General features: G+C 36.2%; 1 protein-coding gene across 2 annotated transcripts in view; it reads left to right on the forward strand.

Annotated features, from left to right (window-relative positions):
* The window catches only part of LOC150094569 (integrin alpha-9-like), an 806,800-nt gene that overhangs the window by 195,999 nt on the left and 598,746 nt on the right, over positions 1–12,055 (forward strand). For both annotated transcript variants that reach the window (XM_090411876.1, XM_090411877.1), the window contains exon 8: positions 9,287–9,375. In XM_090411876.1, coding sequence (XP_090268002.1) covers positions 9,287–9,375 — 89 coding nt within the window. The remainder of the gene's footprint in view (positions 1–9,286; positions 9,376–12,055) is intronic.

The raw sequence follows: 12,055 nt of genomic DNA on the forward strand, positions 1-12,055 counted from the left end.
CAGGTTTGTCTCTACTCATGAGTCTTCTGCAAATTTTCTCTCTTGTGCAACTCACCCATTTTCTGATGAAGAGGAGAAGCAGTAAAATTTGCAAAGTAGAAGAAGAAGGAATAAGGCCATACCATCAGTTGTATGAATGAAAGAAACAGAATGCTAGCCAAACTACATTAGCTCAATTCTTTGTTAAGAAGTAGAATAATAAGTTTATATTCTGAAGGAAATAAGTGCATTAGAAATATCAATATCTGACCTTGTTGCTCCAGGAATGGAGAATGAATGTAGGAAGACAAGTAGTGTGATAGGAGAGAATGAAAAAAATATATATATGAATGAGAAAGTAATAATTGATAGTGTGGAAGGTGTGAGTGACTGTGAAAGTTTAGGAGATGGTTTTGTTTGGGAGAGTGAATTTAGATTAAGAGTGACTGACCTGCAGAGGGAGATAGATGAACTGAAAGAGGAGGTGGAATGTCTTGTGAATGAGAGCAGAAGTATGAATGATAAGATTAGGAGAATGGAAAAGATAAATGCAAGGTGAATCAGAATAGGGGAGATAGAGAGAATTTTGGGAGTGCTAGAAGAGGAGAGAATGGAAACAGTAGAAGAGAGGGAATGAGAGATGGGTATGGAAGTGCCAGAAGAGGAGAGAATGGAAACGGTATGGTAGGAAGTGAACTGAATAAATTTATGTGGAATAAGATAAATTTGTGAAAACGCTAAATTAGTTGTATACAAGACAGTGTTCAAACCAATTTTAGCTTATGGTTCTGAGAGCTGGGGTAGAAATAAAACGCTTGACCAAAGACCTGAGACCATAGATATGAGAAAGATTAGAGGCATGAACAGATGACATCAATGGCAATATCATATTAAAAACAAGGATATTAGAAACAAACCTGACATTGTTAGCATCCAGGTATGTATTAGCAGAGTCTCAGGTGGTATTGTCACTTAAACAGAAAGGAACGATTAGTAAAACAAGTGTTTTTTTGCCAAGTTGGCTGGAAAAAGACCCAGAGGAAGACCAAGATATAGGTGGATTGATACAGTAAAACATGCCTTGAAAGATAGAAATATAAGACATGATAATGTTGGAGACTTGACAGGTAACTGATTGATTTGGAGGGATACTGTAGATAGGCAGTTAGTAGGATGTAAGTTTTACATTAAGTACTATCATATCCTGTTCACCCTCAAGGGGTGTACAGGATATGATAGTATATCAGGAATTTGATGATGATGATTCTTTGAATACATTCTAGTATTGCAGTTGTAATTCTGAACTGCAATAAACTGCATTGTTCAATATTTCGTAACCATTGCTGAAACAGCATTTGTTTTAGCAATGGTTACGATTTTTGAAAAATTTGTTTCCTATCCATCTAATTCCCTGTCATACTGTTGCTCTATCTTTCAAAATTTTCATTATTATTGTTATTACATTGACATCTCAACAGAGTCCGAAGACTTATCACAGGATGCCTACTAAACATTTCACCAAGCAATAACTATCACTTGCACAATATGCAACACTTATACTTATTTTTGAATGCATTTATTGACAAAACACTGACAAATGACTCATGCAACCAATTCCAGTCATTTACCATTCGCCGATAAAAACATAAAGTTCTCATGCCCATTATAGTCATTGCAGTTATTCAATTTCCTGGGGTGATCTTTCATTGTCATGTACTGAAAAATTTCCTCTGCATCAATCCTATAAAATCTTTAGTAAATTATGTTTTTGTTGTATTGTCTATTTTCCATCTATCAGCCAATTTTCTTAACCTGCAGAATGCTCTCTATCCACATAGAGAGCATTCTATGCACCTACTGCCTTCTTGTTCACTGGCCTTCTGGATCTTCTCCACCTCTTTGCCATCTCTAAGAAATCTATATAGAGTAGTCTGGAAGTCACCATATAAAAGTATTATAAAGTTAGGTAATAATGACAGCTTCTCCATATCTGCTTGTCTGTCAATAACCAAGTGATCCTGTGAGCTTTTTTTATCCAATTTTTCATTATGTCCTCTTAGCTTCTGTTCCACAACATCTATAAATCATTAGCCTCATCAGTTTCCTGCAATCTTATCATCATTTGATTACCATCATTGTAATTCATCATCTTTTCATAATCTTTTCATCCCAAAATGCATAACCTTATACTTCGTCACATTAAAGTGACAACTGTTATCCTTTTCCCACACTGCCATTATTAAATCATCCTGTGAGACATCTTCATTAACTATTGTTCTACTTTATTTTGTATCACCAGCAAGAAACTTAATATTCTCATCAGATTATTTCTTATATAATTAATGTACAAATTAAATAGCAGTGGCTGGAGTATAGAGCTCTGCAGCACACTGTCAGTCACCCACCTTTTCCTGGACTACTCCTCCATGAACTAATATCTGACACTTATCCATTATTCACATTGTTATTCATATTGCTAACTTCATCCCAATTTTTTTAACTGATGTAACAGAGTTTCATATGGTATCTGTCAGATGCATTTGCAAAGTCTAACATTTTATAGTCATTCCCTAGCTGTCACTTTATTATAAAAAGTGCATAAATTGCTTATGACCTGCCTTTTGCAAACCATGCTGTCCCCATAATGTACCATATTCCTTTTCATCCATTCCTGAATTTTCCCCTTAACCAAATTCTCCAATACCTTGACCACCCTCCTGAGATATTGATTGGTTTATAATTTGTTTATAATAAGTATCACCTCCATCTGTGATACTCCTTTGTGCATGAGATCTAAGTCTAGAGCTGAGACTTAAATAGTTTGGTCAGAAACACTGCAAATTCCCTTGCACAAATCATACTTGTAATATCCTAAGCATCTTCAGTTCGTCTACCTGTTTTAACATCAGCCCCTGACACATTTATCTGTTACTGCAGTGGCACCACCTACATGATACTTTACATTATTGTTATATGATATATTGTTATCAGTAATTCAACTTATTTCATCTTCTGTTGCCTCCCCGTTATCAGCATTCATCGTAGCTATCCAACCATAGTTTTTCTTCCTTTTGCATAGTGTAAGAACTTCTTGGGAATTCCTCTTATACTCTGATTTTGCTTTATTATTATTACGTGACACCTCCAGGGAGTCCAAGGACTCATCAAGGTTTTTTTTTTTTTTCCTTTATTGTGTTGGCCATCCTTCTTGCCTGTTCTTTGTATAACTCATGCGCTTGCTTGCTGATCACCTTTATCTATAAATTGGCTTCATAACCCTTTTTTTACAACTCTTATTTTTATGTAATTACCACTTGATTTATTTTCTTGGCTCTGAGTTTATAGTCTGTTATTACACCATTTTCTATGAACTGCTAACATCTTTCTCCTGCTGTTTTTTACTGTGGCATTGTTTCAAACAGTAAATTTACGCCCTTACTAATTTCTTAGTAGGGGCATAAATTCTAGTTCCTTGTACATGTGCCCTTTCCTTTTTCTATTCTATGTTGCATAGTTGAAATCCCCTGTAATAATTATTCCCTTGCACTCATTGAGTTTCTTTGTCAGTGAATACCTGCATTCTCCTTTGCATCACCTAGCCTATATATTTTGTCCTGTTGTCTCTCTCTCTCTCTCTTTCTTTCTCTCTCTCACACACACACACACCTATAAGCCTCAAATGATTCTTTAACTTCCTGCTGAATCAACACTTTTTGTTTCCATTTCATCTGCTATTATCAGTGATAACTCTTCATCTATACTGTTTTTTTTCTCTCTCTATCTTTAGTCATTGAAAATACTATGCGACACCCACATTCTACCCCAGTAACCCTATAATTTTCTGTTTGGCCATGTACTCTTTTGCTGGCCTGGTTCGGAGTAGTTTAGATAACCGTCAATTTCAGTGCTAATAAAACCCAGTCTTATTTCTCATAAAAACAAACATATTTCCTCAGTCTTATTTTTGATGATACCCAAATTTCCAAAAAATTTAAGATTTCTCTTCTTGGAATCACCCTGATATCAAACCTCTCTTGGCACAAACATATCACAACATTGCATCCTCAGCTTCAAAAAAACTAGGGTTTCTTTTTTGCTCAAGACGCTACTTGATCCCTAAACAGCTGTTCACATTATACAAATCACAGATCCACCTAGCTATTGATTACTGCTCTCACATCTCTCACATATGGGGCAGGGGTCCCTAAAAAGTTCCCTCGAAATACTTGTCACAATACAGAAGAGCGCAATTAGACTTATCAATGACCCATCTTTTACCAACGCACTCCCCCACCTTCACAGAGACGTTTTGTTTCTGCAATATGTATATTCTACAAATATTTCCATGGGAAATGTTCCTCCACTGAGTACTAAGCTCGTTGGAACACATGCAGCTGCTGCTCAGCATCCCTTCACAGTGCACCTTGGAACAAACAGAACAAGTTTCTTTTCCTCTTCCTTCATCCATGCAATGACTGTATTGTGGAACAGTCTTCCCCTCATTGTGTTTCCCAAGGAATACAATATGCAGTCTTTCAAATCAAATGTAAACAAGTTTACATTTGATTTGAAATGTAATTCCTGTTTGGTCTTTAAGAGCAGGGTTTTGGGGCTATGTAATAAATGAATAAAAATACAAAAACATAAATGCTAACAAAAATTCCTTAGCGTACCTATCATGCTATTGTACCATAGGTTTACAATCTTTCATGGGTAGGAGACACATAAAGAAGAACAAACCAACATGAAAAACTCTTTCCCTTGTTCTAGATACTTCTTGCATTAGTATACCTTAATCATTAGTATAAACCATTAGTATACCATCATTGTTTGTTTGTAGTTTGTCACCAACCACATAAATATCTTGCGACAATCCCTTTATTTTTATCCTTTTTCTGGCACTGTTTTTTTCATGATTGCATCCTCTCCTCATGCATTGCATGTTCTTTAAAATATAAGAGTCCAGTCTTTGAGTGTCTTCTGTTACTCACCAGAGTTAGTTCCCCTTGGAAACTCAAAATAATTTTTCTTGCTCCTGGATAATATTTTTTCATTGTAATCTTGTCTTTTCATAATTAAATTTACCCATAACGATCACCTTTGTCTTGTTAGCTAAATCAGTATTCCTGGAAGTTTCCTTGTAATCACCCTTCACAGTTCCAAACTTGTTAAAACATCTACCTGAATATCTCATGTTGTACCACTACATTACACCATGCCGCCTTGAAACCACTGCTGTTATTCTCTTTTGCACACTCCTCTCCATGCTTATCCACATTTGAACAGCTGCAATTCCTCTGTTATAGTCAACAAACCAACCCACTCTGCTCTTCTCTTCCTCTCATAAAGTACCATACTTTCTTTCTCTGTTCTTATTAGTACATCATCTTCATTCATCTTCACACGTATTTTCAGGTGAAATTACTTGGTGAGTGCAACATTTTTTCTCTCTACATCTGGATGCTCATGGCATTGATAAATGTACATAATAAAATTTGGATGCGTAAACAGTTTAATGAGTCGTACTTCTTAGTTGTAACCCTATCCTTAGCAGATCTCATTCTCTCCCATTAATCACATCCAGCTTTGTTTTCTCAGAGACAGCTGATGCAAAGAACCGTTATAAGAGCTTTTCAATTGAAGGTGAACTAGCCATTATCATACAGAGATGGTAGTTTTTTCTTCTCAGAAACTGTTTTTGTTTTTTCATCCTGCAAAACAGACAAACCCACCAGAAGAAGAACACATATTATTATTATTATTATTAAGCAAGACCTCATGGAGTCAAAGACTCATCTAGGAGGGCCTTTTATCTCACACACATCTCATCATACCGCGTATTAAACACATTCAAACTCCTTGCAGACACCACACTCTTAGGCAAGGCATTCCAATCACTCACAACTCTGCACGAAAAAACCTGCCTCTCACTCCCCTACTCACACCCTCTTTATACAGTTTCCAGGGATGACTTCTGGTTCTCCACTGTTCTCCCACTATTCTCTGTAGAACTTCTCCACCATTGATCCTATAACAACCCCTTACCAACTTGTAGGTCTCTATCATATCTCCCCTCTTCCTTCTCTCCACTAGACTCTGCAAATTACATCTTTTTAATCTTTCCTCATACTCGACATTCCAGAGGTCAGAAACTACCTTAGTCAGTCGCCTTTGGACCCTTTGCAACATCTCTTCATCCTTCTGAAAACCAGGTGACCAAATCTGGGCACAATAATCCATGTGTGGCCTAATCAAAGCCTTATACAATGGAACAAGAATCTCCCTACTTCAACACGTCAGTGTCCTCCGCATCATTCCCAGAAGTCGTTGTGTTGTCTTCACAATTTTGGCGATGTGTCCTCTAAATTTTAGATCCTTATCCACTATCACCCCAAGATCTCTTATTTCCTCTACTTCCAACAATATATTCTCACCAACCATAAATTCTGCATCCCATCTTTGTTTTCCAAATTTTAAAACCTTACATTTTGCAACATTGAACTCACATCCCCATTTGCTTGCCCAATGACTCAATTTATTCAAGTCTTCTTGCAAGGCCACAACATCTTCACTACTCTTTATGGTTCGTCCCAACTTTGCATCATCTGCAAACAACTGAATATCTCCATCCAAATCTTCACCAATATCATTAATATACAAGTTAAATAGTAATGGCCCTAAAACAGATCCCTGAGGCACTCCACTAGTGACTTTCCTTTTCCTGAATATTGCACCCCCATACACAACTTGTTGATACCTATCAGATAGCCGGTCTCCAATCCAATGCACTAATCTAATATCCAACCCCATCTGCTCTAGTTTGACTGTCAACTTATCATGAGGTACTCTATCAAAAGCTTTTGCGAAATCCAAGTATATTACTGTGTATCCTTCTCCTCTGTCCAAGGAAGCAGTCACTTTATTGTAATAAGTAAGTAGATTACTAAAACATGACCTCCCTTTAGCAAATCCATGCTGTCCATCAAAGATTATACCATTGTTGTCAACCCAACTCTGGATCCTAGTTCTCACAAGCTTCTCCAACAACTTAACCACAACACCTGACACACAGATAGGCCTATAGTTTGATGCTTGAGTTCGATCACCTCCTTTATGAAGCGGCACAATCTTGCCCTCCTTCCACTCTTTAGGGACTTGACCGAGTGCAAGACTCGTATCAAAAAAATATGTCAAGGCAGGTGTCAACGCTCTGGCACATTCCTTCAGAATACGCGGTGATATATTATCAAGTCCCACAGCCTTATTTACATCTAGTTTACTCAACTCCCCAAACACCTCTTGCTCACTTACAGTCAGTCTCTCCTCCCCATCATCAACTGCTCTTAATCTCTCCATGAAGTCAATTCACAAGATTGAAAGATCTTTATGAACTGCTCATTAAGTATCTCCACCACACATTCTGCAACAGCTGTCTTTATACCATTTCCTCCAATCAATGTCATCCTTCCATAATCATTCTTTCTTTTGCTGGCTACATATCGAAAGAACTCCCTAGGATTCTTTTTAGCTTCATTAGCTAACTGCTGTTCATACCTTTCTTTAGCTACTCTTACCAACCAAGTCGCCCTCCTTGCCTGGTCTTTGTAGACTTCATGAAATTGATTACTTCCACTTCTCTTATGCTGCCTCCACAATGCCCATTTTCTCTGTATTGCATGCTTAATCTCTTTATTCATCCATCTCACACCTACCTTATTTAACCTTTTCACCCATGGTATACATTTAGACATTGCATCTACTAAATATTTTTTGAAAATATGCAACTTACAGATATGATATACTGGTCTCATAGCCTTAGGTGATCCAGCCCTAACTCATAAATAACTATTAGCCAGCCCCATGCATCCTAACCCCCCCCCCCCAATTCATGATGAATTCTTCCCATCACACATATAAACACTGTTTCCAGTGTCTAGGCTCCCTATGCTATATCTCCATATCATCCCTTCTTCCCTATATTCTCTCATTTTCCCATTTGTCTTTTACTGTTCTCTCTCTCTCTCGCGCTCTTTCTTCCTTCCTCCCTTCCTTTCAACAACAATCCTTCAGTCGAACTTTTCCAGATCTTTCATATCTTCACCCACTTTCTCAGACCTCTTATTCACCTTTAATCATAAGTCTTTCTTCTGACAATTAAGTGACTTACATTGTCCATTTGAGTGCAATTGATCACTTTTATACAGTTTCATCCATTTCTCAAATTCATCACAAACATTCATTCACAAATTGTATCTCTTTTCCCCTTACAGCGCTGCTAACTCACTGCCGATCATCTTTGCTTACTATCTCCACTCATCGCTGCTTTACTTGGATAGTACTGTGATTGTTTTTCCTGCTATGCTGTTTATCTTCACTCTCTTCAGTGAACTAATATCCATTCTCACATTTTCTTCTGGCTTTTTAAATCATTTTGTTTGCAAATAGCACAAACTCTGCTGCTTGTTTATTCCCCATATCCAAAGCTTCAATTATCCTGTCCATTCTTCCTCCTAGAGGAATAATGGGCAAAGTAAACTACTTGCTCATTCATAAAAAGCATTCCATTAAGATACTTTCTGAAAGCCCACATTTTCTCATTTCTTTTATTTATCCTCTTAATTCATTCTTGCAGCCATAAAAAAAAAAAGTGTGTAATCAGCCAAACAACTTTATTTGCTTACCACTCATTTTCTTACTTTTCATTCATGTATTAAGCTGAATTGTTATGGAAAATTAATTTAACTTCCCTGAGTGTAGTTTATCTATTGTCTGTTTTGCAGGAGGTAAAAGTGCTAGAAACCTCACCACTTCCATGTGAGACATGCTAATCTTTAGTTCAAAAGCACTTATAAATGTTTCTTGCATCCTAGATAGGATTTAAACTCAAGGCTTTCCATTCAGAAGGCATACATTGAGTTTGAATATGTTATGGAGGCACTTTATCTCTTAATATCAGAAAGCTAATTTTGATTTGCTTTAGTACTTGAAGTCCTTTTATCATAAGCATCTTGAAAAATTAATGGAATAATTTTAGAAAGGTAATTTTAAATTAAACTTGCCCAGAATTTATATTCTTGTTTAATCTTTGGTCCAAATATAAGCAAACAAAGTTTGTGCATGAAGTATAAGCAAACTCTGTTTTCTTAAACTGATAAAGGAGTAACAAGAATATAATTTCCTGGCAAGTTTAATTTAATATGTAACCAAGTTTAAAAAAAAAAAACTTTTTTAAAAGTTAATTTTGATTAGCATTATTAGTTTGTCCTTTCATCCTATTATCTTGAAAAACGAATGTTTCTCTGATTAGGTTATTCAATTACTTCAGGAAAATTCTTCTCCAACAGCGAAGTGTCAATAGCTGTCGGAGCACCAAGAGATGGCAAGGATTTTGGAAAGGTAAAATAAAATTTTATTAATGAGATTTGATTTTATGTATGTAATTTTTATAATGTTGAAATAAATGTCTGCATTGAGTAAATGAAATTTCCTCTGAAAGAAAATACAAAAGAATTTTTGTGAGCAGTGAATGCACAGTTTATGAACATACTACTAAGATATCACAGTATTGAGAAAAAGAGCTGATTTCACATCACATAATGGAAAAAACTGGGAGGAACTTTCATTTATCCAGGTTGAAGAAGAAGAATGGGTAAAAAAGATGTTCAGTATGTAAAGGCTGAAGAAGAAGAATGGATAAAAAAGATGTTCAGTATGTAAATGTATGATAAGCTTGATAAGAGAAAGAAGTAAAATAAAAAGAATGGTTTGCATTTAAACTGGTTTAGCTAAGGTACCTTTGAGAGGCTCTGTTGATAAGGGGGGAAATTATTTCTGAGGTCCACTCTGAATCACTGATTGATATCAGTTTTCTTTACACAGAACTGCTTTAGTCCTATCCAAAATTGGATGGAATCAAATCAGATCTTATATGAATATCTATGGCAGTACAGTGATCTCTGTTATCCAGCCTTCAAATTAATGAACCCTCAATAACCTACCCTTGAATGGGTTAATGTGTCACTTGACTAGTGGTATGGCCCTATATTTGTATCTTCACTCCAGTTATCCAATTAACAAATTGTTCTTCTACTGTGATTGGATAATTGAGCGATTGCTATAGTTAAGGATGTTTGACTTGCATCACAAACTGGTGAAAATAATAATAATAACAATGAAACATACTAGGACCTGAATAAATTTACTGATATTCTGATATTAGTAAATAATGGCAGAGGTATTAGGAATTAAGAGGTAGGGAAGAAAATTTGTGTTGCATTGGTCAGAATACAGTTTGTCCAGAAACTGTTGGAGAGATTGTTTCTCCTCTGTCAACCATGTTTTGTACAAATATGCTCACAGGATATAGAACCACTCCATTAGGAAGGATGTACGTATCTTGTGCCAAAAAGATAAATATGTCAGAATGATGAGCCTTGAATCAGTTCAGAGATAATAATCTCCGTAGCGCAATTGGAAAAACGACGGTGCATTTCACCCTTCGATTAGAAAAGGCCTAAGTTCGATTCTCATCATGACGGGAGGAATCTTTATATGGACTTTTTCAATTGAAGGTGAGTTAGCCGATCTCATACGGAGGTAGCAGGGTTTTTTCTCCCAGAAACTCGGGTTTTTCATCTCGCATACAGACAAATCAGCCCTTCAGAACACACACAATTTACAGACATAAAAATACTAGCTGTGGTGGTGGTCATAATGTGGGCAGTAGATGTAGGTGATTGGTAGTAGAGATTCTGTGTAGTAGTGGAGACGGAGAGTTGTACAGTAGGTGTCCTCCCACGATGAGTCTTCCGACTCCTTGGAGGTGTCACGAATGATAATAATAATATAGTAAGTCACACTGGAGGATTCTGAAGATTACATAATGGCCAGATTATAGGCTTTTCACTTATTTATTGCATAACAGGAGAAATTAAAATTTTAGATACTGATATTGGTCTTTATTTTATTATTACTAACAACTGTCTAGATAGTTAGGATTTATGCAATATTGAAATTTTGTGTTGCAGAGGAGTAAAATCTGTGTGCTCTGGTTACTAATGATTTAATGATGCCAAATTTTTGAGATGGATGATGAGCAGAAGAATTGTAAATGTAGCGACCTGAAAATGTCGACTTGCGATAGATAGAAGTGGAGATGGAACCATCTTCTTTTCTTTGGATGTGTAAATCCAGAAAGGAGATACCCTGTGGAGATTCTTTTTCTAGCATAATGATGCGAGGATGAAGAAGGTGTAATTCTTGTTTGGAATGACCCCAGACAGCAAAGACATCATCGACATATCGTAGCCAAATTTTTGGTTTGGGTTTAAACGTGAAAATTTTTTCTTCAAGGTATTCTAGAAACAGGGTTGCATAAAAAAATACGAATAAATTACCAACCAAAAAATGGGTTGTCAACTTATCTAACCGTTCTGTAACAGAGGATGAATTAAATGTTCTAGCAAGAGGTCATAAGTTTGCCATTTCACCTAAATGCTTTCCATATTTAGATTTTATACACAACATTGAAAGAAACAGTGACCATCTTTCCAGTATTTATTTTGAAATAGCCAAACTTTGTTTTGAAATAGCCAAAATAATCTATGATGCCAAACCTTCGGACTTAAATATCCCACCATCAGAATTGAAAGCTCTTACCTCCTTAAAACATAATAAAACATAATCATCAACAGAGCTGACAAGGGAAATACCACTGTTGTTCTAGATACCAATTCATATGAACCGAAAAATGAATTTACTACTCTGAGATCGAAATACTTACACTAAACTTGATTATGATCCTATAAAAAGACAGCTCAAGAAACTGAACAAGTTACTTGATGAAACCACTTCCTTAGATGAAGAAACAATAAAAACACTCAGGACATACCATGTTAGACCTAGAATATACGGCTTACCTTAGCTTCACAAGAATAACGTTCCACTCAGACTCATCGTAGATTCTATTAGCAGCCCGACTTACAAGTTATCAAGATTTTTATCTAATCTTCTCCGTCCTCACATAGGCCACTCAGCTTCATCAATTAAAAATTCCACAGAGTTTCACACAAAAATA

The sequence above is a fragment of the Typopeltis vanoorti genome, chromosome 22 (genome assembly GCF_054136105.1).
Source record: "Typopeltis vanoorti isolate ZY-2024b chromosome 22, IOZ_Tvanoo_1.0, whole genome shotgun sequence".
Classification (NCBI taxonomy): Eukaryota; Metazoa; Arthropoda; class Arachnida; order Uropygi; family Thelyphonidae; genus Typopeltis; species Typopeltis vanoorti.